The sequence below is a fragment of the Temnothorax longispinosus genome, chromosome 1 (assembly GCF_030848805.1).
Source record: "Temnothorax longispinosus isolate EJ_2023e chromosome 1, Tlon_JGU_v1, whole genome shotgun sequence".
Classification (NCBI taxonomy): Eukaryota; Metazoa; Arthropoda; class Insecta; order Hymenoptera; family Formicidae; genus Temnothorax; species Temnothorax longispinosus.
This window is the reverse complement of record NC_092358.1, coordinates 3,820,422-3,847,013: the sequence shown is the minus strand read 5'-3', so window position 1 is coordinate 3,847,013 and position 26,592 is coordinate 3,820,422. Positions and strand designations below refer to the sequence as shown.

General features: G+C 35.8%; 5 protein-coding genes across 12 annotated transcripts in view; 2 read left to right on the top strand and 3 right to left on the bottom strand.

Moving 5' to 3' along the window:
• The first annotated feature begins 585 nt into the window (after positions 1 to 585).
• Positions 586 to 18,010, top strand: Lolal (lola like). 5 transcript variants are annotated; one of them, XM_071782873.1, is made up of 4 exons: positions 586 to 773; positions 1,463 to 1,696; positions 1,791 to 2,004; positions 17,572 to 18,010. In XM_071782873.1, the coding sequence occupies exons 2-3, from the start codon at positions 1,508 to 1,510 to the stop codon at positions 1,983 to 1,985; spliced, it is 384 nt and encodes a 127-aa protein (XP_071638974.1). In that variant the 5' UTR covers positions 586 to 773; positions 1,463 to 1,507; the 3' UTR covers positions 1,986 to 2,004; positions 17,572 to 18,010. The 5 variants fall into 5 exon arrangements, with proteins under 5 accessions (XP_071638974.1, XP_071638888.1, XP_071639059.1 ...); XM_071782787.1 differs by lacking the exon at positions 17,572 to 18,010 and adding an exon at positions 2,485 to 5,088; XM_071782958.1 differs by lacking the exons at positions 586 to 773; positions 17,572 to 18,010 and adding exons at positions 821 to 1,023; positions 2,485 to 5,088.
• LOC139815387 (arrestin domain-containing protein 17-like) lies at positions 5,073 to 10,218 on the bottom strand. The gene is made up of 8 exons (XM_071782337.1): positions 9,772 to 10,218; positions 7,573 to 7,728; positions 7,176 to 7,390; positions 6,863 to 7,048; positions 6,564 to 6,772; positions 6,113 to 6,354; positions 5,686 to 5,814; positions 5,073 to 5,610 (listed from the first exon to the last, which is right to left on the bottom strand). The coding sequence occupies exons 1-8, from the start codon at positions 9,887 to 9,889 to the stop codon at positions 5,594 to 5,596; spliced, it is 1,272 nt and encodes a 423-aa protein (XP_071638438.1). The 5' UTR covers positions 9,890 to 10,218; the 3' UTR covers positions 5,073 to 5,593.
• Positions 11,189 to 15,826, bottom strand: LOC139815568 (arrestin domain-containing protein 17-like). 2 transcript variants are annotated; one of them, XM_071782675.1, is made up of 8 exons: positions 15,315 to 15,826; positions 14,144 to 14,299; positions 13,321 to 13,535; positions 12,991 to 13,179; positions 12,475 to 12,680; positions 12,156 to 12,343; positions 11,709 to 11,840; positions 11,189 to 11,633 (listed from the first exon to the last, which is right to left on the bottom strand). In XM_071782675.1, exons 1-7 carry the CDS (start codon positions 15,430 to 15,432, stop codon positions 11,710 to 11,712), a joined length of 1,203 nt encoding a protein of 400 aa, XP_071638776.1. In that variant the 5' UTR covers positions 15,433 to 15,826; the 3' UTR covers positions 11,189 to 11,633; position 11,709. The 2 variants fall into 2 exon arrangements, with proteins under 2 accessions (XP_071638776.1, XP_071638711.1); XM_071782610.1 differs by having other exon boundaries at positions 11,195 to 11,633; positions 11,714 to 11,840.
• On the bottom strand, positions 16,036 to 21,523 carry LOC139815452 (arrestin domain-containing protein 2-like). 2 transcript variants are annotated; one of them, XM_071782413.1, is made up of 8 exons: positions 21,019 to 21,523; positions 19,842 to 19,997; positions 19,331 to 19,545; positions 19,001 to 19,192; positions 18,465 to 18,694; positions 18,145 to 18,329; positions 17,667 to 17,807; positions 16,036 to 17,600 (listed from the first exon to the last, which is right to left on the bottom strand). In XM_071782413.1, the coding sequence occupies exons 1-7, from the start codon at positions 21,134 to 21,136 to the stop codon at positions 17,677 to 17,679; spliced, it is 1,227 nt and encodes a 408-aa protein (XP_071638514.1). In that variant the 5' UTR covers positions 21,137 to 21,523; the 3' UTR covers positions 16,036 to 17,600; positions 17,667 to 17,676. The 2 variants fall into 2 exon arrangements, with proteins under 2 accessions (XP_071638514.1, XP_071638594.1); XM_071782493.1 differs by lacking the exon at positions 16,036 to 17,600 and having other exon boundaries at positions 17,670 to 17,807; positions 19,373 to 19,545.
• Positions 21,524 to 23,549: 2,026 nt separating this feature from the next.
• LOC139817631 (uncharacterized) overlaps positions 23,550 to 26,592 on the top strand; it is a 45,363-nt gene continuing 42,320 nt past the window's right edge. Inside the window, exons 1-2 of one of the 2 annotated variants that reach the window (XM_071785872.1) lie at positions 23,550 to 24,126; positions 25,073 to 26,343. In XM_071785872.1, the coding sequence (XP_071641973.1) occupies positions 25,356 to 26,343 (988 nt within the window). In that variant the 5' untranslated portion in view covers positions 23,550 to 24,126; positions 25,073 to 25,355. The remainder of the gene's footprint in view (positions 24,127 to 25,072; positions 26,344 to 26,592) is intronic. The other variant, XM_071785880.1, reaches the window with a different exon arrangement.

Below are 26,592 nucleotides of genomic sequence, written 5' to 3'. Positions count from 1 at the left end.
TCTTGCAAGCTATATAATCTGTTACTGCTAGCATTAAAATATTATAATTTATTCCAATTTATCATTTAAAAAATTTTTTTAAATTTATATAGGATCAAAGAGATCCTATAAAACCTACAAGTTTATAAATATTTTCTATAAATTTATAAATAGATGTTATCTTTTCGCATATCGGAAATTAATTAAATAATAAACGAATTTTAAGTATAATAATATAATAAAACAATATCGCTGTCAAATAAAAAAGCATGTATAAGAATCATTTTCTAAACGCTGGTTAAAGTCAACCAATTTTTTGCTCCTTTGCAGTTTTGCCTCCACAAAGGGAAAGAGAATCGACCAAGTCTCATTTAATTTTAAGATTCTTTTTCGTGAAATTGTAAGAAATCAGCACGAAACGCTTACCGATCGTTCGAAGTTTGTGAAGTCAGCTCGCAAGTCAATCGGCTCGCAAGCGCAACGCCATGCGCCCGCAAATAGGATCGGTCGTGCCATCTGTTAGCACGTCCACGAGGCAACTTCGGTCGGTATACCGCGTATACGCGGGGAGGGGGGGGGACCGACCGACCGCCGCCGGAAAGACTCGAGTCCAGTCGAATTTTCCTCGCCGTGATATTAGCCACAACAAAAAATTCGTGGTGGTCGCGCAAAAAGTTTTTGGCGCTACGTTATATATTTTTCGCTCCCGTTCCTCCTGTGCGGCGCAAAGGGTGCTGGTTCGTCAGCCACGTCGTCGTCTCGTCCAGGATTCGGCGGCCCGTCGACGGCGCGAAGTAAGGAGAGAGAGAGCAAAGCGCGTGCACGCCGTGTTGCGCGAGAGGATCGTCGTCGTCGTCCCTCGCGGCATCTCTCGCGCGTTCGATCCCGCCTGGCCCCCCCCGTGTTTTGCGGATCGTGTGTTGTGTGTGTCGGAGACACCCGTGTGCGCCTCTCTTGACGCGAGACCACCCGACGGACGCGTGCACGCGTTTGGCCATGTTGTGACGACGACGACGACGACGACGACGATCCGGAGTAAACCCGGTACATCCGTCACGGCGCACGGCCGTACGCGCTAATTCGCTCGTCGCCGAGACGATTACGCTCCGCTCCGCTCCGCTTCGCGGGCCGACTCCGCGTTACCGTTGCCTCGCTCTCTCCGTGGCATACTTCGAGGCTTAACCTACAAAGAGTCCCGACTCTCCGCCCGCGCGCTCCCGCGAACTTCGTCCTCTCGTCGAAACTCCGCGTTTATTGTGACGTAATTGGTGTAGGTTCTTTCGCGAGTGTCGCTGTATTTTTTATTTACCTCCGGTAACCCGCGATCTTTTCCTTGATCTTTTTGTTCTTGTTTTATTCTTATTTCATGTTTCCTGATTTCCACTGAATTTATTGCGCGAATGTACGTGAACGTAGGCAGCTTAGGCAGCACCGATTTGTTTTGCTGAGTTGACTGATGTCCCATTTGTAATGTTGCTTGCAGACTGCACAATCACGCAAGAGTTATAGGGCAATTCCAGCATTCACAATGGCGGGAGAGCAACAACAGTTTTTTCTCAAGTGGAATGACTTCCAGTCGAACATGGTGTCGTCGTTCAAACACCTGCGAGATGAGAAAAGCTTCACGGATGTGACATTGGCTTGCGATGGTCAGACTTGCAAAGCGCATAAAATGGTCCTGTCCGCCTGTAGTCCTTACTTCAAATCTTTATTAGAGGTAACCTATTAATAGTGATATTACCATTGCCCGATATTGCTAGTGATCGATAGACTTTGTCTAATTAAACTAATTATATTTTCCTTTTTGACAGGAAAATCCGTCCAAACATCCAATTATAATTCTAAAGGACGTTGCGTACAGCCATCTACAAGCCATTCTAGAATTCATGTATGCAGGTGAGGTAAACGTTTCGCAAGATCAGCTGCCAGCATTTCTCAAAACAGCAGACCGGCTTAAAGTTAAAGGACTGGCTGAAGCTCCCGGTGCCATTAAGAGAGAAGGTTAAAGATACGCACATAAATACGGTATGCTTTAAATTTTTGCTTCTTTAACTCTAGATGAATTTGACAAAATATTCCTTATATAGATATAATTTTCTTATTTCTAAATCTATTACTTTATTGCGACATTCACTTTATAAGTATGTTTGGTGATTTCATCTTTTAATAGGATTATATATATTAGATAAAAGAAAAAGAGATCATTCAATAAATGCAATATTTCTTTAGTAACATTATTGATTTCGGCGTTGCCGCATGAGAGTTCATTGGTCAGTTATTGATTGTGCAAAAATCTATTTATATTCTTGGAGCGAATAATACATATATGCATATGTAACTTTTGATTTACACGCTGCCACGTGCGCGTTGAACGTACATAATAAGAGCTAACAATTTCGATAAATACAATTCCACAATTTATCAACATATCATTTTTTATGCATAGTATAAGAATTGTTTACTTAAAAATGCAAATGGGGCAAAAATGTGAATTTTCCTTTACAGGCATTTGAAAAGTGTGTGGACTGAAAGAACAGTGTAATAATGTAAAGTGATTGAGTAAAACACATACCACACAACATAAACACACGACACAACATACATTATAAATATATAGAGACATATGTATAAAAAAAAAGTTGAAACACTGCGTGTGCACAACTCAGTGTCCTTCGGTTCATGACTTGGATCAACACGCGGTGACGATGTAAAATAATGCCTTTTTCTTATTCTCAGTTAATGTTAACGGTTGTATTGATAGTATGTACACATACATGCAAGTAGAGAAATGATGTTGATGTTTGTCTTGAACCCATTACGCCATATTGTGGCAACAATAACAACAACATTGATTATTTTTTTAAAACGAATCATCGCGAATAAGTGGGTCGCGATAGTTTACAATGCATGCTGACCGGGGCAGTCTTGGTGGATCAAGTTGGAAATGTTGACAACGTCTGTTACAACGCCCGTTTTTTTTTTTAAGCCGATCTACCTGACTCATAGCACTCCCCTATCGATTCTATTTAGTGGATCTATTCACGAAGTAGCGTTTATTTGTTGCGTGTCAGTTATGACGTAACTCATTTGTACATGTCAAAATATGAAAATCTCTTTTTCTACAAATATCTATGCTATTTTCATTATCAATTTTCGCAAGTTATATCAGGGATGTGATTATGGAGATTTCTCTTTAGGAAATCGATCCTACAGGGCATTAACGATCTTGTATCGTACTAAATTACGTGCAAAATGCTAAGTAAATGATAATGATAATTAACGAAAGTATTTCGTTGGACCTCAATCGAAAAGTTCGGCTTCTATCGTGGATAGATTTGCGAAACCCCCGGCAAATCATTTGAAGAATGTCAAATCAGGTTTACTGGAAGTAGTAACGTGCGCGTTTATACATCCTTCTCTTTTGTCAATTTTGCGATATTGGAATACTGCTCTTTTGCATTCATGTGAAATGTAAAAAAAAAAATAGAATGAAAAGGAAGGAAATACGAGATTAGGAAAGAAATTGTAATACCATAATCAATCCCGTACAAGTTACCTCTTCTAGTGATCATGATTTTTACTTAACCAAATACTGCCAGTATTTGTACCGGCGTATTCACAATATTACCGATATAGACCAAATTTATTTATGATAATAATATATTAAGGGTTGAATGTCTTAAATTGAGGGAAGGTTATTGTAATATAAGCGAAGTAAATTTTTGTAAAGTCGGAGCGCACAGTTCCTTTTCCCTCCCGAACAATCAGGACGCTCGGAAAAGTCTAGGAAGAAAGTCAGGAAACATTGTCGAGTCAGGGATACAAAAATTGATTTTACAAACGCCGTGTTTTTCCTCTATAATCAAGTATTTTACTATTATTATAGAGAGAATTCACTGTTTTATTACTTTTAAACTTTACTTTACTACAATACAAGTTTTCGTCAATTGCGTTCATCGTTAGATAAGTCCGCGCTCGTAATTCCTGACTTTGCTGTCTATTGTAATTACATATTAAGAAATTCTCCAGTGTTTCGTGAGTTTTTCCTTGTGAAATTAATCGTCCTTGTGCCTAATATGAATTTATTCCAATTTTCATTTGGATTATATACCGAATTAGCACGAGTGAACTTTTACGGACACTGAATGCCGACTTAGGATCGTATCGACATTACGTATCGATGAGTCATATACCGCAGAATGTTACGAACCCTAGAGCAATCGTTTCCTACCGATTTTGCTTCGGATGTTTCTGTGAATTACACGTGAGACCGACCTGATCGTACTTACGATTGTAAGAATGATCCACCAAAAAGAACTCGTCGTTCGTAAAAATGCTTTGAACTCCACGCGATAAAGTCCAGATCTTGTTATGGAACTTGACTTTGTATCAAAGTAAATGGCTTCCATACAAATTTCAACGATGCCTGATAAGTTCTGATAATTAACGGGACCATTCTCGTGCAAGCGGCATTAAAGCGAAATTTGTGATGTAATAGTTTGCATATATTTGGCATCTTTTCGGAATGAGGGTTCAATTGTTCAAGCTTTTTTCAACATAAGAAGGCTTCATCATCTTTCGCGATCATCCGATAGCAATATCGCGTAATAGGTACCCGATCTTCAGTCTCAGTATATAAAGCAGCGTTAAAAGCGTCGAAATGGATGGGTTTAGTTCCTACAATGATATGTTTACCGGGCATTTGGTGGCTGAATGTGAATAATAATACCATGTACATTTGCTATGCTGTAAATTTGGGATACAATTATTGTAGAATAGAAAATCTCATATAGAAGTGACCGTTCGCGCTAAATTCATGAAATCATTTACGTCATATATGTATCCTTTTTCGTTACTTTCTCGCTTTATCTCCGACTTCCATACATTGCACTTTTCGTATCGACTCCAAGTTCACGACTCCAAATCGATTAGTTTGCACAAGTTAGCCGGATGAATCTCTCTTCCCTCCCTCCCTTCCTTTCTCCGTTATCCCTGCCATTCTAGCTGAAATTCGAAACCCTCCTTATTAATGTTACTTTTGCTATTATATGACTCGATGATGATTATGATATGATGTTGAGATATAAAATAAATTGTGTAAATATGCCATTTTTTGGCATAACTGTCTTTATTGCTCCTTCTTACGTATCCATTCTTACGGATCTCTGTTCCTTGATCTTCCTTAAAACCATTCTAGTGTATTAACTGCTATTACAAACAAACATTGCATATAAAATATTTATCGCAAAATTATGTTCTTCATTGTACGTTATATGTAATTTGTTCCGCATAAAACTGCATAATACATTTGTAATCATATAAGCAGAGTGTGATATAAAGTATAAAAATACGTATATATGTGAATATATATATACATATATGTGATTAATTTATACTTAAAAAAGTTGAATATATACTAAAAAAGTTGAACATTCACATAAGATACTATATGAGGTAGTAGCGATCAGAGCTTGATTTGATCAGTTTTTTTATTTCCTGACTTGCTTCTTCATCATCCCAAACACGTTGAGTGGAAGTAACTTAATTAGTTACTACTTGATGTATCGTCCACCTTGTTTCTGCTTATTTTCCAGGGTAGGCATTTCGTTTTTGTTTACTTTTCAGATGGATCTATGAAAAAAAAAAAAATTAAAAATGTAATGTTAAAAACGATGGATTTAGTAACAATTAGTGTTCCATTCTTACATGGCGGTGTGAAATTAAAGACCGGGTATCTCGGTGCAAAGGGTTCGTTGGCACCATGCACGTAATTTGACTCGTCTTCGTCTTTGATGCTATCCGCTCTTTGCATACATTCTTCGTACGATGGTGGTGCTAGATGGAGATAATAATTTTTTAAAATTTATTCTTTAAAGAATTCTTACAACTGTAGGTCAAATTTCTATGATAAGTCTCACAAAAATTATATTTCAATTTTTTTTATTCTATAACAAAAATATTGAAAATATTTTCTCTTTGGCTCCGAGTTACTGTACTTCTAATTGACACAGTAAAATAAAATCGATATTCAATTACATGGTATACGATAAAGCCGATGTATACAAATATGTATTTTCAAGATTGAATATAAAATTTCGAAAGTAATTATTTACAAAATAACAAAAATACTCACGTATGTCCCACGGGTTAGTCGACGTGCTGGGTTGATTTGGAGAGATAAAACCTATTGTCGCAGGATAGGGCACGTTTGGTGGTGCGTAGTCTGGAGACGCGGGCATCGGCGGTGGTGGATCATAATCGGGTATTATAGGAGCTGTAGGCTGCACGGTTTGCATATAGGATGCAGATGTAATAGTAGATTGTAATGGAATTGTTCCGATTAAGATCGGGTAAACCTTGACGATGCTGCAATGCCTGTCGTAAGAATTGGACCGATTTCTTAAATCACTAACCAATATGATTTTCCATATATTGCGGAACATTTATTGCAAGTAATTACAAAATAATTTTTAAGAATTTTAAGAATTTTAATTGAAAAAGCGAAATATTAACTGATTATAACATATGTACAATTGCATGCATAAATTAAGCATTTTATTTTATTACTATTTGGGTATACATACGCTCCAGAGACGTGAATTGTAACGCGCAAGGAATATTTCTGATCTATTATACTGCAACATTCCAACTGGGATGGCGGTATCGGCGGAACCTGTAATCGTGAGGTAATGTCGGCTTGTTGGCCGAATGGTCCCACACTTTTCTCGGCTTTTACGACCGCCTTATCCGTCTTGGTCGTATTATACGGTGATTTCGCGTGGAATTCTAATGACTTCGTGAACAGAAATTAAAAAGTAAAAATTAAAATTATTATATCGATTGAAATTAATTTGTTACGCTATAGTTACGCGCTTATACCTACCCGTTCCAGTTTAACGCAGATCTTCGTCACATTGACACTGCTAGTATTATATAGGTTGACCATAGTCTCTATCGATTGTCCCGGGACGAACCCCGTCGTCGGTATTCTAATACGTACCTTCATCGAACCCAAGTTGAAACAACAGAAACAACAAAAACTCTCCATCACATCTTCATCTATGCCGACCTAATAAAAGACAAATTATTCGATTTTAATGACGTCGGGCGATATCTTCATTTTGGAGTTCGATGTTATTTTTTCGTAATAGAGAGGCAAAACAAAACATGGATCTTTGCGTAGCGATTTCACTTACACACTGATGACTGCGAGAGTTCAAATCGTAAGATGAGACCACGGTAAACGCAATTTTGCTCTCGTGATCGAATCTCCATGGTCTGTCGATGACGGCCTTCATCGTGTACCGGATGTGACCGTTCGTATGTTCGAAGCTGCATGGTATATTATATGGCAGTGAGAAATTAAAAGAATATCTATGAAACCCCGCTGGCATCTGTACCTCTCCATTGCCTGAAATGCCATGATATCTCGTTTATTTAATAAATCAAGAAGTTCCATCTAATCGATTTCAGCAACTAATAGTTGATCGAGCAATCATATTCAATTATTTTATTGTAATATTCTTTTACAGGTACTTTTTAAATTTTTAGGTAGCTAATCTATTTCTAATAGATTAATATTGTGAGTGTTACCTGCTGCACTTCCCAATAAGTAATAAGTCAGGTTAAAATACTGTTCGCTTGCTCGGAAATGATCAACGCGGGTGTGACTGCGTCCTTGGGAATCCTTGGTAGTCCTTCTTCTCTCCCAGCTAACATTAGCTTCTCCCTTTATTGACAATTTCAGTGCTGCGAACAGAGAAATATCGGTGTCCTTATTTTTATATATTTTTTATTAGTAGTAAAATGTGATATATTGAAAAGTAATGTAATCTATTTCTCTTTTTGTTTTTATTTATTTATCTTCTCACGATTATTATTGAAAGAAATAATATTTGATTATCTATTCTCTTTTTTACATTTAAAAGAAGCAAGATAATTAACAATAAAAATAAAATAGATTTAAATAACTCTAGACAATTTCCGAAAAATGATATATGATTTCGAAATCCTGGAACATATATATTCATATTCTTTTTAAAAGAAAATTTCGGCTGGAGTAAAAGAAAAGTTCTGCTAATTTTTTAAATACTAAATTAGTATACAGACAAGGTATACAGGAAAGGCTTGCGCATTAGTGACAATGCTTTACCTCATACGAAGTTCAATGTCGTTTCAAACGTATCAATAATACTCGCATGTGGTATGGACGCGTGTTGCATAACTAGTTACAGCTGATGCGTAAAAATAGTCGCGAAAAAAACAGTAGAGCTCGAAACGGCGTTTCGCATATTATTGCTCCAAAGTTACGTCGTTCTTTTTCGGCGATCCAACAGATCGCAGCCACGCGAAAATCGTCTTCCGATAAATTATTTTTAGGTTGTTTACAACTTTGGAAATGTATATTGCAAAATGCACGTTCAAGTAGGTATACTTAATTAAGGCATCTAAAAACGCGTAGGTGTGAGGATTAAATTTTATAAACTTGTTATATATATATAAATACTGATATATATACATACATATATTCACGAACGGTATAACAGAAAGTATTCTATATATGTATACTTTCTGTTACCGTTCGTGAATATATGTATGTATATATATCAGTATTTGTAACAGAAAGTATTTGAAAAATATTTTCCAGCATATACTCCAATATTATTATTCGTCACGTAATGTACGATGCGTTTTGATAATTATATGACTTCGTTCAAAAAGTGCACACGGGACTGAGATAACTTCAGTGAATCTTTGTTTGCTTACTATCAGGACGTCGTTCTCTGATAACACGAATCAATAATTGAGCTGTCTATCTAACTGACATTTCTTTCATTCGCATCGGTTTCATTCATTCAGTTTAGTTAATTTATTTTTATAAAGTGGTTGGACAGAAGAGAAATTTCATAATGTTGTCAATAATATTGAAGCACAGGTCAGAAAGCGTGAACATTCGATGTGTCACGTTTCGTCCATGTGGTCTCGGCGTTTGTTTCCGATTTCCGAGTGATGTCATACCGAGTTTGATAAAGACGTTTTTATGGCTGACGGGTCCTGCATAGGAATTTTACAGGGACAATTAGCACATTCGTGCGACCAACGAAAGAGAACATCATCTCCGATAGTTTATTTCTTTTGTTATAAAAATAAAAAATACCGGGGTGGCATATTTGTCGTCAAATCGGTAGCAAATATATCGACATAGAAACTATTTCTACGAATACACGTGATATTTAATTAACTACATCTTATTGCTATAACTGCATTGTAATTTAGAAATTTCTGCATTTGTCACTTTTCGTTACGATTAGTAATTTTCATTTATTGTCAGAATAATTTGATTCGTTTATTTCTATTCTTTTTGTTTACCAAATTGCAAGATTTCGAGCCTTTTAAATCTGTTGATGTCATGACACTAATTAATATTTGTCTTTATTACTTTATTTAATGATCTTCAATCGAACTCGTCGGTTTCTGCGGTTTTCTTCTATCCGGAATCAATATTCAGAAGAAGTAATTCGTTCATCACGAGCGATTTAAATTTCTCCGTGTGCTTGCGCCTTCTTTTCACGGCCCTGGTTTCTCGCACTGACACGCATTTTTACGCACGTGTACATACGCGCACATATACTTGGGGAACGCGCTTGCTGGCGCCCGACGTTCTTTCTTGTCGCGGCGTCGCTGGCATCTGGCATCATCGGCGCGGCGGCGCGATCGCTCGATACTGCGAGCTGCGAGCCGCGTCTGTCAGCACTGCCAGCGATGCCAGCCACGTGCCGGACGCTTATTTACCTCGGATTGTCTTCTCCCTGGCTAGGTCGACGATGACGTCGCCGGTGACGATATCGCCGGGCGCGTAAGTAGCGCCCGGCCGGTCGAACTCGATGCGAAAAGTCCTGAGCGACGGCATTCGTGGAATGTGATGAGAGCTCGGCTTTGTATCAAGCAGGATCGAGGTCGGGCGATCGACGCGATCCGAAGTGGGTAACACGACTGGATACAACCGGTCCGACGGGACGTCCGTCGACCGCGAATCCTCTCACGACTTTGGTATCGCGTGGTCTGACTCGCTAGACGCTAGGCCGACGACGCCAACAGGCGTCGAGAGTCGTGGGCGGTTGGTTCGTATCAGCACCCCACTGTGAACGTCATCGGGGTGCGTGCAATGTATCCCTTATGATAGTTCGGTGGTGGTGGGAGTCTTCTTCTCCCTGGGTCTTCGTCGTAAGGAGGAAATGTGCGGACGAGAGATTGATGACGTTATTAGAAATTAGAGGACAATCGTTCATCATTGGAATAATGAGGAGCACAAATAGTATATCGTGATATTATTTTAATGATCGAAGAAAGTAGCTCTCTGACGAGTGAAAGAATATTCTATGTATAAAAGAAAACATTGCCTCTACGAATTTGAAGAAAGGGTAATTTGTATTCGAATGATTGGACGAGAGATAAACAAGATGTATATTCTGAGTCTACTGTGAGAAATTTTGATAGACTTTAACCGCAATTTTTATATTTATTTAATATTGAAACACGCGATGAAATTTCTTCTAAACAGCTGAGTCATTTAATAGTTCACTCCACGCGTAAGAAATTAGTTTCTAAATTATTAAAAGCATGAGTCACATTATTCAGAGCGTAACTTTGCACATTACATTTGTGACGTCGCTAGATAAAAATATAATTCTTCGAAATGACGACGGGGGATTGCGAGAAACCAATTAGGTACTGTTGCATGATGTGTAACAATATACGTCATTGTTCTTTTTTTACATCATAGTTTTATCGTTATCGTTTTGTCATAATAATACGAGAAGATTATCAATCGTCGAAAACTGTCTAAATCAGATTGTCAATAAACTGTTATGACAACGGATAATTGAACCACAGGACTGAGACTAATTTAATGCATTACGCGCATTCGCGCCCGCTCCCATTGGGAGCGCATTGCTGCCGCGAGTGATGTATTTTTAATCCTTGTCGGACCGCCATGAGAACGCGCTACTTTCAAATGAGGTATTTTCGTCATCCGTCAGACCTACTAAATGGTCAATCGATGTTACGTGGGATTGCATCGCGTGTTGAACATTTCTATGCGAGTTTATTAAGCCACGATTGCGGACTGTGCCGCAATTGCTGTGCAATGGCTCTGCGATTGCTCGTTTTCGGCGATTGATTGTCAAATAAGGGTAAGTGATTAGCGCGATATATCGTCAGGTAATGAATTCTTCTATACGCGTAACGCGAATTACTCCAACACAAGATTAACGTGCATCAATAAATGTCTCGTTGAATTCGCATTGTATAAAGCATTCGCTATCTGGTGGCCTCTGACACAACTATTAAGTTTTCATACTCGTATGATACTATGCTGACGGTGCTAAGTTATACAGCGTAAAATCGATTTCTTCTTAGAACCGTACCACTTCTTATACGATATATACAGAAATATTGTACGTTCTCTACGAAAAATAAAAATTGAAAAATTATGAGAATTTTTTTCAGTCTGCAGTTTTTATTTTTCAGAATGTTTTTTTTCTTGATTACAAATCAACAAATCACGGTTTAAATTAGAAATAATTAAAAACGATAGTAATCATTTTTGATTCGATGTTGTCAACTTAGACGACTTTCCTATTTCTCAGGAGGATCTGCAAGTATTGATAATACATGCCGATAGAAATCATATAAGACTTAATTAGTATAATCATCTTACAATTAGTTACCTTACTTGAAATATTTGAAGACTGGATATTTAGGTGCAAAGGGTTCGTTAACACCATGCACGTATATAGAGTCCTTCGGATCTCTGATGCAAGACACTCTGTGCGACAAGGATTCTTCATATGATGGAGGAGCTATATATAAAAAAATCTAATCTGTATCTACCTTGACAAGTTCTTTGGTTTGGATCAAAGTCTCGTAATAATTTTCGCAAACGAAGAATTAGATTTTGAAATTTTAATAGTGGTGTGCGCGTAAGATAATTTTATGATTACGATTCAAATGTGTAAAGAAATATTTCTTAAATTATTCTAAAACAGAACAGTATTCTCAATAAAATAAAATATAGAAATGTTTTATGTTTACAAATTATTTAAAAAGGAAAAAACAAATATTACTATATGATAAAGATTGTTCGGTGGAATCTGTCAATTGAGTATTTTACGTACCATCAACAAAATCGTTCAGCGATGGTGTACTTGGAGAAGGTACAATATTAGATTCTGGAGTCACGTCTTCTCTCTTCGATGTAGATGGAAATACATCTGAAGAAGATGAAGCTGCAGGCGCCGATGGTATAAACCGCAGCGGTATTGTTCCAATTAAAATCGGATACTCTTTGACGATCTTACGATACCTTTATAGTGAAAAGAATTGATGCAAAGTCATCCTATTGTTACTGAATGATCATCAAGCGCGTAAAATATTATCGTATAAAGTTACAATATATTTAGTTTATTACTGAGCTTTGGAGAGATATGTACGTACATTTTTTTACTATGAAGGACGATACGGAGGATATATTTTAGATCAATTATATCGCAAAATTGCAGGTCCGAAGGTGGTATCGGTGGAATAAATAAACGTAATGCGATAGCGTGTTTATCGAATGGTGTTATTTTTTGCACAGTTGCCACAGTTGCTTTATCCTTCTTTTTCTTACCAAAGGGCGCATCCGCGCGGAACTCAAGGGACTTTATAAGAAGAAATTAAAATTTGATAATTATTGTAGGATAGAATAAAAATTATATTTTGGTCAATCTATTGATTCAGATATCTTCGGCGAAAATAAAGATTGGAGCGTAGGTTAAGCGTAAAGGAAAAGATTGACAGAGACGTTTATCTTTTAAAATGCTTCTTTTACGTTCAGCAGTTTCAATTTATGCTTCAAAGAAGTTTCATTTATGTTTCTGTCACTCTCCTCTTATATTCGATTTGCGCTCCGATCTTTATTTTCCAGAGTAATAGATATTATATATTTACATAAATTATTTACAAACCTACTTGCTGTAATTTAACGCAGATTTTCTGTAATTCGGTAATAGTGGCGTTATGTCTTAAATCGAGGATTGCCTCAATCCATTGTCCCGGTACGAATCCTGTCATCGGTAATTTAATATGCACATTTATCGAACCATCGCTGACGCAGCAGAGGCAAGAGAAAGATTGGTTTACTTCATCATCTACGCCGATCTAATATAAATAATGCATTATTAATTTTCAATACAATTGTTTGAATGAGACTATAAAATAGCTATTTTTTTGTATATTCTGGTTTCCGAATATGAAGGTAATAAAATCATAATATGAATTTAAAATATCGATTTTACTCACACATTGTTCACGACGAATGTTTAGGTCGTAAATTGTAATTACGGTGTATGCAGCTTTACATTCGTGATTGAATCGCCATGATCTAACAATGACCGCCTTTATCGTATATCTGATATGACCAACATGGTGTTCGAAGCTGCATGGTAAATCGCAGGGTAATTGGATACAAAAAGGATATCTACTCAATCCTGCAGGAATATGCAATTTTCCATCGTCTGAAATTAATAAAAACTGATATGTATAGCCTCTAAATATAATTTTATGTAACACGTGCATGGAAAGTGGCCCATTACGCACGCTACGCGTGCGTGATAGACCACTTTCCACGCACTTGCAACATAAAATAGGGTGTGTGCAAGCCGTGCGTAAAGATGAAAATTCCCGGGTGCGGTGACCGCACTCGCCTTCGGCTCGTGCATCAACTCCGCACCCGTGAATTTTCATCTTACAGCACTTGTTACACAAATAACTATATCCTTTCTACGTGGATTATAGCAAAATGTATCTATCTTAGCCATTTTACACTTAAATGAATATGCTTTAGGACTCTAATTTGTGTTACTCTAATTTCCATTAATTTATATATTTATAATAAATATATTTATTTGTATTGTTACACCTTATTCACGGCACATTTATATTACGCGAATTCACGATTGCGGTGCACCCACGAATAAGAAATATTTATTTTTAAAAGAAAGTAATCAAGCATTAGCGCAAGTATATAATATATCCTTATATTATATTATACTATAATAATATAATAACATATTTTAATGAACTTTTTGATTGTCGTAATATATGATTTTTTAATAGACGATACCTTCCGATTTTTCCAACAGTGAAATGGTCAATTTAAAATACTTTTCATTTGCCCTATAAGTAGTAGTGGTAGTTGTAGAATTTCCATTACTATCTGTCGAACTCGATTCCTCATCCCAACTGACGTTAGCCTCTCCCTTAGCCGATAATTTTAGTTCTGCAACAGCAAAGATTAATGATCATTTTAAAGTTTTACGTACTAAATGAAGAATTAAGAAAGCCATACTCTTTGTAATATAAAAAATATATGTATAATAGATACAGGTAGTTATAATACGTCAATTGGAATCATTTGAATATATGTAATTTGTTTGCAATTTATTTCCAATATGATGGACTTTATATAAATCTTGCTGTTAGTTCAAGCATATTCAAATATTTACGTTTAAACTATGTATTTTAAAAATGTAGACTGTGTAAAGGGTTTAAAAATGCATGGTAATAATGTTATTATTATTATTATTATGTCGTACATATAAACGATATCAGAAAAAGATATTTCACATTTTAAAAGTTATCACAAGAATGATCTCATCACTCTGGATGAGTTATTAAATCATTCTATTCCAAGACTGATATATTCTGCAAACATATTCATTACATTGTTATCACTGATAATCCGTGAGTTGATAATCTCTACATCCGTTCAGATAGCATAAGTCTTCAAATACAAATTGCGGTATTTCTAAAGTTTCGAATTTGGATTCATGTAAATTGTGTTACAATCGGCAAAAGCTGAAAGTGCCACACGTACACGGCACGCACTTAATTGTGTGCGGCTCCGAAGCCATTATTCCACATGTTACCGAGACTGGTTTCTAGCACGTACAGATATAATCTGTATAGATACTTGTTCTGGGAAGGACAGAACTCTTCAAAAGTTTTCAGCCTTTTAACTTAACCGCAAGTAGTCGGATGTTTTCGCGTTTACTTTTAGAGTATAAAATTTTGGATCATATTGTCGCGAGACAACTACCTTTTTTCTCGTATAAAAACATTTTATGTATAATTTATCTTGAAATTGGAGAAAAAAAGAAAAATAGAAAAGTACACCTGATGCAAAACGACTCTATTGTGATTTCATACATGGAGCATTGTTATTGGCATGTGTAAATTTTGCGATGACTTTATTCGATCGATATATCTTTAAAAAAATTAATTAAATGATTTACCTTCGGCAAGTTTTTCCTTTGCCAGATCGATAATAACGAAGCCGCTGACACATTCGCCGGGTATGTAAACAGCATCCGCGCGATCAAATTGAATGCGAAAAATGTTCAACGATGGCATTTTTCTGTCGCACTAATGCACTTGTCAGTCGGGATCTCATCACCCCGTCATCGAGTTGACGACGTTGACGTTACGCATGATGACTACACTTGACCGATGTACGAACTTAAAAACGTCAAGAGATTTCATATCGACGTTCCCCACCAGGAGAATAAAATTATATCTTTGATATAAAAATTATATCTTCAAGTTACATGATCAGTTGATATCATTTTCTCCAAAATATCACATTTCCGAATATCTCTTTTGATGTGACTACTTAATATAATTTTTATCAAACTCATTTTTAAATAAATGGAGCAGATATAAAAATAAGGAAACGCCAAATTTTATATGGAATCTAACGATTTATTATATCGTTTAGGAATCGAGTATCACAGAGATTGAAGCTCGATCATAGCTGAGATACGAGCTACAAGAAACTGCGCACCATAACCACGCATTGAATTATATAACATACTGGAATGAGCCTTTCCTATAGCAAGTTACAGATAGCTTACTGTCACAGGCTAAAACAGGATAGTTTGGTCATCGAAAATGTCTACTTTATGTAGCAAATTCTTTACATTCATATAGCAAAATTATGGAGAAGCATCATTCGCCAATTAGGAACAAAAATAAAAGTCTCTAAAATATATAAATATTCTTTTTTTTCCGTCATTTCAGTTTTATTATTCAGTGACTTTAGAATCCGTTCGTTTTCTGCCAACATGAAACGTAAAATAACTATATAGCTTTTCACTTTAGCAATTCGTCAGATGATTATTAATTTCAATAATAAGAAGACATAACATCATTTTGTTCATATTCATCCATACCTTTTTGCAAAAACTAATTACTTAAAAGAATCGAACTATTTTCATTGTATCGTTCGATTATTTAGCACAAATAAATATTTTAAAGACTTCACTATCGAGAGAAAGGGGAATATTTCAATTTGTTCAATTAATCATATGTAGTACGTTTTATGACTCTCTTTATGTAAGTATATTAAATAAACAATTGGAAAGCATTTGGTTGTCTTAATCGATACGAATGAGTAAATAATTTACGATTTGTAGATTCTTTTAAAATTGCATTTAAAATTATTAGTTCTTCAATTGCGATAAGCTCGAAACGGCTTGAGTAATACGGAAGTATCATGGTAAATATCAAACATGGAATATAGTATTATCGCTCTATATAATTCTGATATCATAATATTGTACGAGATAAGCTTTCTAAAAGATTTTGAGTTATAATGATTTTTAGTTACAAGTTTTATTTTATAAATATTTACAAACTATATAAGAAAGAAAATGTTTATTGCTTGAATGGTGAATATCTTTGCATGGTACTTTCATTGGATGTGTCTGCTATCTGGCGGTCTCTGACGCTACTAGCTTTTCATAAACTCGAATGATACTTGAATCAAATGAAGAAGACAATATGTTTCTAAGTAACATTAATAATTTTTTTAATTTTAACTTTACTTATTTAAGTTGTTTCACATAAATTATACTTTTCTTTTCAACAAATTAAAACAAAGCAACGTTGTTAGAATATTTTTCCTAATTTTTTTTTAATATATTAAATTTTTATATGTTATTTTCTAAATATATAAATTTAGCGAAATTTGCACAGTGAAGAAATTATAATATTTGTTTTATTTTCTTTCTTCTATTTTATGTGACTAATTATTTTATACATATAACAAATATAATAATAATATTAAATTTTTGTAAAGTCGGAGCGCACAGTTCCTTTTCCCTCCCGAACAATCAGGACGCTCGGAAAAGTCTAGGAAGAAAGTCAGGAAACATTGTCGAGTCAGAGATAAAACAATTGATTTTACAAACACCGTGTTTTTCCTCTATAATCAAGTATTTTACTATTATTATAGAGAATTCACTGTTTTATTACTTTTAAACTTTACTTTACTACAAAAATCGATTTCTTCTTAGAACCGTACCACTTCTCATACGATATATACAGAAATACGTTCTCTACGAAAAATAAAAATTGATAAATTATGAGAATTTTTTTCAGTTTTTGCAGTTTTTATTTTTCAGAATGTTTCTTTTTCTCGATTACAAATCAACGGTTTAAATAAGAAATAATTAAAAACGATAGTAATCATTTTTTATTCGATGTTTTCAGCTTAGACGACCTTCCATTCTCAGGAGGATCTGCAAGTAAAGTATTGATAAATACATGCCGATAGAAATTATATAAGACTTAATTAGTATAATTACCTTAGTCATCTTACTCGAAATATTTGAAGACTGGATATTTAGGTGCAAAGGGTTCGTTAACACCATGCACGTATATAGAGTCCTTCGGATCTCTGATGCAAGACACTCTGTGCGACAAGGATTCTTCATATGATGGAGGAACTATGTATAAAAGAATTTAATCTGTATCTACCTTGACAAGTTCTTAGGTTTGGATCAAAGTCGCGAAATAATTTTCGCGAACGAAGAATTAGATTTTGAAATTTTAATAGTGGTGTGCGCGTAAGATAATCTTATGATTACGATTCAAATGTGTAAAGAAATATTTCTTAAATTATTCTAAAACAGAACAGTTTATTCTCAATAAAATAAAATATAGAAATGTTTTATGTTTACAAATTATTTAAAAAGGAAAAAACAATATTACTATATGATATTACTATATTACTATATGATAAAGATTGTTCAGTGGAATCTGTCAATTGAGTATTTTACGTACCATCAACAAAATCGTTCAGCGATGGTGTACTTGGAGAAGGTACAATATTAGATTCTGGAGTCACGTCTTCTCTCTTCGATGTAGATGGAAATACATCTGAAGAAGATGAAGCTGCAGGCGCCGGTATAAACCGCAGCGGTATTGTTCCAATTAAAATCGGATACTCTTTGACGATCTTATAGTACCTTATAGTGAAAAAAATTGATATAAAGTCATCCTATTGTTACTGAATGATCATCAAGCGCGTAAAATATTATCGTATAAAATAAAGTTACAATATATTTAGTCTATTACTGAGCTTTGGAGATAAATGTACGTACCAGTTTTTACTATGAAGGACGATACGGAGGATATATTTTAGATCAATTATATCGCAGAATTGTAGGTCCGAAGGTGGTATCGGTGGAATAAATAAACGTAATGCGATAGTGTGTTTATCGAGGTGTTTATCGAATGGTGTTATTTTTTGCACAGTTGCCACAGTTACTTTATCCTTCTTTTTCTTATCAAAGGGCGCATCCGCGCGGAACGAGGCGCGGAACTCAAGGGACTTTATAAGAAGAAATTAAAATTTGATAATTATTGTAGGATAGAATAAAATTTATATTTTGGCCAATCTATTGATTGAGATATCTTTGGCGAAAATAAAGATTGGAGCGTAGGTTGAGCGTAAAGGAAAAGAATGACAGAGACGTTTTTCTTTTAAAATGCTTCTTTTACGTTCAGCAGTTTCAATTTATGCTTCAAAGAAGTTTCATTTATGTTTCTGTCACTCTCCTTTTATATTCGATTTGCGCTTCGATCTTTATTTTCCAGAGTAATATTATATATTTACATAAATTATTTACAAACCTACTTGCTGTAATTTAACGCAGATTTTCTGCAATTCGTTAATAGTGGCGTTATGTTTTAAATCGAGGATTGCCTCAATCCATTGTCCGGGGACGAATCCTGTCATCGGTAATTTAATATGCACATTTATCAAACCATCGCTGACGCAGCAGAGGCAGCAAGAGAAAGATTGGTTTACTTCATCGTCTATGCCGATCTAATATAAATAATCCATTATTAATTTTCAATACAATTGTTTGAATGAGACTATAAAATAGCTATTTTGTATATTCTGGTTTCCGAATATGAAGATAATAAAATCATAATATGAATTTAAAATATCGATTTTACTCACACATTGTTCACGACGAATGTTTAGGTCGTAAATTGTAATTACGGTGTATGCAGCTTTACATTCGTGATTGAATCGCCATGATCTAACAATGACCGCCTTTATCGTGTATCTGACATGACCAACATGGTGTTCAAAGCTGCATGGTAAATCGCAGGGTAATTGGATACAAAAAGGATATCTACTCAATCCTGCAGGAATATGCAGTTTTCCATCGTCTGAAATTAATAAAAGCTGATATGTATAGCCTCTAAATATAATTTATCTTTTCTACGTGGATTATAGCAAAATGTATCTATCTTAGCCATTTTACACTTAAATGAATATGCTTTAGGACTCTAATTTGTGTTACTCTAATTTCCATTAAAGAAATATTTATTTTTCAAAGAAAATAATCAAGCATTAGCGCAAGTATGTAATATATTCTTATATTATATTATACTATAATAATATAATAACATATTTTAATGAACTTTTTGATTGTCATGATATATGATTTTTTAATAGACGATACCTTCCGATTTTTCTAACAGTGAAATGGTCAATTCAAAATATTTTTCATTTGCCCTATAAGTCCAAGTGGTAGTTGTAGAATTTCCATTACAATCTGTCGAACTCGATTCCTCATCCCAACTGACGTTAGCCTCTCCCTTAGCCGATAATTTTAGTTCTGCAACAGCAAAGATTAATGATCATTTTAAAGTTTTACGTACTAAATGAAGAATTAAGAAAGCCATACTTTTTGTAATATAAAAAATATATGTATAATAGATACAAATAGTTATAATACGTCAATTGGAATCATTTGAATATATGTAATTTGTTTGCAATTTATTTCCAATATGATGGACTTTATATAAATCTTGCTGTTAGTTCAAGCATATTCATATATTTACGTTTAAACTATGTATTTTAAAAATGTAGACTGTAAAGGTTTCATGAAATTTTGATTATTTCCTATTATTATATAATTATAAATTATATAATTTAAAAAATGCATGGTAATAATGTTATTATTATTATTATTATTATGTCGTACATATAAACGATATCAGAAAAAGATATTTCACATTTTAAAAGTTATCACAAGAATGATCTCATCACTCTGGATGAGTAATTAAATCATCCTATTCCAAGATTGATATATTCTGCAAACATATTCATTACATTGTTATCACTGATAATCCGTGAGTTGATAATCTCTACATCCGTTCAGATAGCATAAGTCTTCAAATACAAATTGCGGTATTTCTAAAGTTTCGAATTTGGATTCATGTAAATTGTGTTACAATCGGCAAAAGCTGAAAATGCTACACGTACACGGCACGCACTTAATTGTGTGCGGCTCCGAAGCCATTCATTTCACATGTTACCGAGACTGGTTTCTGGCACGTATACAGATATAATCTGTATAGATACTTGTTCTGGGAAGGACAGAACTCTTCAAAAGTTTTCGCGTTTACTTAGAGTATAAAATTTTGGATCATATTGTCGCGAGACAACTACCTTTTTTTTCGTATAAAAACATTTTTATGTAAATTTATCTTGAAATTGGAGAAAAAAGAAAAATAGAAAAGTGCACCTGATGCAAAACAATTCTATTGTGATTTCGTGGAGCATGGATATTTGCAAATTTTGCGATGACTTTATTTGATCGATATATCTTTAAAAAAACTAATTAAATAATTTACCTTCGGCAAGTTTTTCCTTTGCCAGATCGATAATAACGAAGCCGCTGACACATTCGCCGGGTATGTAAACAGCATCCGCGCGATCAAATTCAATGCGAAAAATTTTCAACGACGGCATCTTTCTGTCGCACTAATGCACTTGTCAGTCTCATCACCCCGTCATCGAGTTGACGACGTTGACGTTACGCATGATGACTACACATGACCGATGTACGAACTTAAAAACGTCAAGAGATTTCATATCGACGTTCCCCACCAGGAGAATAAAATTATCTTTGATATAAAAATTATGTCTTCAAGTTACATGATCAGTTGATATCATTTTCTCCAAAATATCACATTTCCGAATATCTCTTTTGATGTGATTACTTAATATAATTTTTATCAAACTCATTTTTAAATAAATGGAGCAGATATAAAAATAAGGAAACGCCAAATTTTATATGGAATCTAACGGTTTATTATATCGTTTAGGAATCGAGTATCACAGAGATTGAAGCTCGATCATAGCCGAGATACGAGCTACAAGAATCTGCGCACCATAACCACGCATTGAAATATATAACATACTGGATTGAGCCTTTCCTATAGCAAGTTACAGATAGCTTACTGTCACAGGCTAAAACAGGATAGTTTGGTCATCGAAAATGTCTACTTTATGTAGCAAATTCTTTACATTCACATAGCAAAATTATGGAGAAGCATCATTCGCCAAATAGGAACAAAAATAAAAGTCTCTAAAATATATATAAATATTCTTTTTTTTTCCGTCATTTCAGTTTTATTATTCAGTGACTTTAGAATCCGTTCGTTTTCTGCCAACATGAAACGTAAAATAACTATATAGCTTTTCACTTTAGCAATTCGTCAGATGATTATTAATTTTGATAATAAGAAGACATAACATCATTTTGTTCATATGCATCCATACCTTTTTGCAAAAACTAATCACTCAAAAGAATCCAACTATTTTCATTGTATCGTTCGATTATTTAGCACAAATAAATATTTTAATGACATCACTACTTCACTATCGAGAGAAAGAGAAATATTTCAATTTGTTCAATTAAGCATACGTAGTACGTTTTATGACTCTCTTTATGTAAGTATATTAAATAAACAATTGGAAAGCATTTGGTTGTCTTAATCGATACGAATGAGTAAATAATTTACGATTTATAGATTCTTTTAAAATTGCATTTAAAATTACTAGTTCTTCAATTGCGATAAGCTCGAATGGGCTTGAGTAATACGGAAGTATCATGGTAAATATCAAACATGGAATATATAGTATTATCGCTCTATATATTTCTGATTATAATATTGTACGAGATAAGCTTTCTAAAAGATTTTGAGTTATAATGATTTTTAGTTACAAGTTTTATTTTATAAATATTTACAAACTATATAAGAAAGAAAATGTTTATTGCTCGAATGGTGAATATCTTTGCATGGTACTTTCATTGGATGTGTCTGCTATCTGGCGGTCTCTGACGCTACTAGCTTTTCATAAACTCGAATGATACTTGAATCAAATGAAAAAGACAATATATTTCTAAGTAACATTAATATATTTTTTAATTTTAACTCTACTTATTTAAGTGTTGTTTTACATAAATTATACTTTTCTTTTTAACAAATTAAAACAAAGCAACGTTGTTAGAATATTTTTTCTAATCTTTTTTTTAATTGATTAAATTTTTATATGTTATTTTCTAAATATATGAATTTAGCGAAATTTGCACAGTGAAGAAATTTGTGAAGAAAATATTTGTTTTATTTTCTTTTTTCTATTTTATGTGACTAATTATTTTATACATATAACAAATAATACTGTAGATACGATTTTGGTTTCTGCGAGATTTATTGTTCCGTCGAGAATATTTGACAAGTTAGACTTAAAATATTATTCTTTGCTACAATTAGAAGCTTTGTCGGAAACTGACGTATCTATAGATATACCAAATGATGTTAATCGTCGATGTGTCGAAGTTACAAACTGACGAGAAGGTCAAATCAAATTCCTCCACGCGAAGCCTCTAAAGTGCCTTACTGATTAAAGGGCGAGCTATACTCGGTAAACGGGTTTGGACCAACGTCAGAGGCAAATATTAGATTCCGCAACGTGTGCCTGCATATACCCAAACGTCTACCTGTTGGACACTGCTGTATCAGACTTGCAATGCCTCCGTAGGATCCTTCGACGTAAACACAAACGCAATTTCGTTTGATAGATTGTTTCGATGCTATCGACAGGGAATACTACGTATAGACGGGGAAAAGAGTTAGCTACGGACTCGAAGACTGGCATGGTATGTTTCAATTTTTCATTTCGATATTTAATCGCGTGTATAAGTAGCAAAATTTATTACCACGTAAAAAATTAGATAGGTACATAAATAATTACAAAGATATATAATGTGTAATTATTGACTTATTATATAACTTATAAATTAAAAATGCTACAGAAAACATTTCTAAAGTGTATATATTTGCTAAAATAGAAGAAAGATACGAGATAGCTTCGCGATCGTAATTTTAATAAAAGATATTATTACAAGTAAAATTGGTGATATATCTTGTACCATTCGTTATAATATTTCACTGTTATATAACGATAACTACTAATAAAAAATATGATATTTCGAACTCGCTAAGATTCGATGAAATTTATATTTCACGACGTATAATTCAATGCCCAGTGAATGCGATGAAAATTATAACGTCTGGCGAATGTGAACTATTGAAAGAGCACGTGCGGAGAGCGTAACAAAGCCCCCAGGATCGTAATGATGCGGGAGGGGTGGTCCGCGGGCGATGCGAAGCGGGCGCGAGGGTGGCTTCTACATTGCAACCCCTCAGTAGCACGCCGGCCATCGCCGAGGTGGCATCTCGAGGCATCGACGCTTCATTCTTCTCACGACGTCAAATTCGGTCGGATATACAACAAACGTTCCTACCTGTTAGGGATTCGAAGTTTTCCTCAATCACAGAGGAATGTCCATCTCGCCGCTAAAGTCGTTTCAGGCATCACGGCATCACCGTTCGACGACTCGGCGCAGCTAGACAACGCGTGACGGCACTCTTTGTGACAACGACGATCAACAGGTTAATCCCTAGTTGGCTAACTGGCGTAACGGCTTCGGCCAATAATCTCGTATACCCGTGCGTCGTATACTTGTTTACTTTATGTCGTCGACACACCGCGTGTTGTATCTCCTATCATTAATTCGAATAGACACGGTAGGCTGCGTCTAGATGAATATCGTTCGTGCTGTGCGACGTGTGGAAAATGGCTTTCGATGACTGAGCGATATTTCGTTGATCCACATTTTTTATCGCGATAGTATTTTCTGATAACTTCTCGCAGCAAGTGAGTAACTGCCATTTAATTGAAATGAAAAATGCTTTTAAACGTTTGTTTGACATATCGTTTTTCTCGATCGTTTTTTAGAAATGAGCTTATTATCTCATCACTGTTGAATTATTAATATTGTTTGATAAGTTTGTTTTGACTTCAGTAGCGCACAGTGAGAGAGGGAAAGAGGGTGAGCGTAATAATTGAAAGTGCTTTATGCTTTTTTCTATTTTATTTGGATCGATGTACGCGTTCCGCAAACACTCGATCGTGAACTTGACATAGGTGCGTTTTAACCCCGCGGTTATAGGTCACGCGCTATGTCACAGTGGCATCGTTCTTCATCGTTCCATTTTAATCAGCCATCGATTCAATATATAAGAGAAAGTGACTTTTCGTTTAATTAATTCTGTTCAAGTTAAATTGTAATTAACGTAAGAGAAGCTGAAATTTTTGGGACGTACAAATAGATTAAAATGAGAATTTTTCAAATAAGTATATATACTAAAGCTCTTCTTTGTTTTATTCTTTAATTTTGATTCTTGTAAAAAGCTACTGGTTATAGAACTTCATATATATGTTATACATGTACATATAAAACTTTTATTATGATAATTATACAATTTAATTAAACGCGCTTTTTTGACTAAAATTTAACGCAAGTTCTTAACGAAATCCTATTTTCATGCTTGACAGTCGGGAAGATTCGTATACAAAGCGATAATCGAAACCAAACAACCTTGTCCCGCAACAGCTTGTCATCAAAATCGAAACCGTCACAAGATCCGCTGAAATGAGAAGAGTGGCTGTAGTCGATTACAGGACGATTTACAGGCGTAGCCTCAAAACTAACGATTGTCGTTTCGGTGACGTGAGAATGACGGAGCTGCGGGGCATCTCCCGATAAACAGTCGGCACATTGAATCGAGATAACGCGATCCGGGAGGCAGGTAAATTCATCAGAGACCCAGTAGCGGAGATGGCAACCAACAGTCCCGGACAATCGATCCATCTCAAATCCCCGAGGAGTCCGCGGCAGCTGCCGGCGCTTCCTCGCCTCCAGCAGCAGGTGCCGATCGCCGAACAGCGGAGCCCGACTCAGGGTCAATCGCTGGCCAAGTCACCCGGTACGCCGCTGGTCTTCGAGTTCCCGCCCGAGTACTGCCCGGAGACACCCAACACGACCTTCGACTTCGACGAGTTTGGGCGCGCCGACGAGCACGAGCAGCAGCGCGGCTCCAGGAGTCCCAATTGCTACTCCCGCGCCACGCCGGGCCTACCGCGGAGTCCCAGGAGTCCCAAGACTCCCAACAGCGAGATACTGCACTCGCCCAGCCGCAAGTCGCCCATCTTACAGTTCTGCGATCCGCGCAAGACTTTGAGGCAGGCCGCGAGCTATCCGGCATCGAGGACCTCGTCATTGATGACCGATCGCAGTAGATCGGTCAACTCGTCATGCGGTTACCCGTCGTCCGACAGCGCGAGAAGCCCGCTTTTCGATCCCTCGCGAAGGAATTCCATTGGTCTGGTGACCCTGAACAGTCCTATGTCGCCCACGATTGTAACTCCGACGTCGCTCAACGCGACCAGTCCGCAAGCGAGTCGAAACTCGGAACTCAGTCAAGTAAGTGCCAGCAGAGAGATCGCGGGCTACGAGAGTGGTAGCCCGGGCATGACTCCTTCTCTGGAAAGTCACCCCGGTATGCAGGAAAAAACCGGCGAAGGAACCGGCGGCGATAGGTCGAGAAACGCAAAAACAGGTGGGCACATCAACAAGAGCCAAGGATGCCTGGACGAGATTGGCCGAGGTCACTGCGAGGGATCAAACGGCCGCTCGAAACACAGAAAGGGCGAAAAGAACATGTCCCGACGATCCACCAGCGATCTGACAGATATGGCTGATGCCGAGACTGAGATCACTCTGCTATCCAGCCCTAGAAGAAGAGGCTCGATGAAGGGCGGTCTCGGTGAGTATTTTCTCTTCTTCACGAACCACTTCTTTCTTCATTTACAACGGGATCTTCTATCTATATACTCCTCCATCTCCTAAGGCAATAAACGACGATCGATGTTTTCAAGAAACGTTTGTTTTTTTGACGAGGGTCGGTTGATTGAAAATGCTATTGTGTAGTCAAGCGTGTTAAATTAAACATACAAAATGTATTTCGAACTTCGTAATTCTGCAATAGTTTAATGCCTTTACATTAAAATTTCCA

What these genes read in the sequence shown, in the direction of transcription:
- LOC139815452 (XM_071782413.1), bottom strand. Translation starts at nt 21,136, where the DNA reads ATGCCGTCGTTGAAAATTTTTCGCATTGAATTTGATCGCGCGGATGCT. An exon ending in AAAGGAAAAACTTGCCGAAG is followed by an intron (nt 19,998 to 21,018) that starts GTAAATTATTTA and finishes TTGCTGTTGCAG; the next exon opens with AACTAAAATTATCGGCTAAG. An exon ending in GCTGAACGATTTTGTTGATG is followed by an intron (nt 17,808 to 18,144) that starts GTACGTAAAATA and finishes TTTTATACATAG; the next exon opens with TTCCTCCATCATATGAAGAA.
- LOC139815387 (XM_071782337.1), bottom strand. Translation starts at nt 9,889, where the DNA reads ATGCCGTCGCTCAGGACTTTTCGCATCGAGTTCGACCGGCCGGGCGCT. An exon ending in ACTCTCGCAGTCATCAGTGT is followed by an intron (nt 7,049 to 7,175) that starts GTAAGTGAAATC and finishes GTCTTTTATTAG; the next exon opens with GTCGGCATAGATGAAGATGT. An exon ending in GACTAACCCGTGGGACATAC is followed by an intron (nt 5,815 to 6,112) that starts GTGAGTATTTTT and finishes ATCTCCATCTAG; the next exon opens with CACCACCATCGTACGAAGAA.
- Lolal (XM_071782873.1), top strand. Translation starts at nt 1,508, where the DNA reads ATGGCGGGAGAGCAACAACAGTTTTTTCTCAAGTGGAATGACTTCCAG. An exon ending in ACTTCAAATCTTTATTAGAG is followed by an intron (nt 1,697 to 1,790) that starts GTAACCTATTAA and finishes CCTTTTTGACAG; the next exon opens with GAAAATCCGTCCAAACATCC.
- LOC139815568 (XM_071782610.1), bottom strand. Translation starts at nt 15,432, where the DNA reads ATGCCATCGTTGAACATTTTTCGCATTCAATTTGATCGCGCGGATGCT. An exon ending in AAAGGAAAAACTTGCCGAAG is followed by an intron (nt 14,300 to 15,314) that starts GTAAATCATTTA and finishes TTGCTGTTGCAG; the next exon opens with AACTAAAATTATCGGCTAAG. An exon ending in TCTGCGTTAAATTACAGCAA is followed by an intron (nt 12,681 to 12,990) that starts GTAGGTTTGTAA and finishes CTTCTTATAAAG; the next exon opens with TCCCTTGAGTTCCGCGCGGA.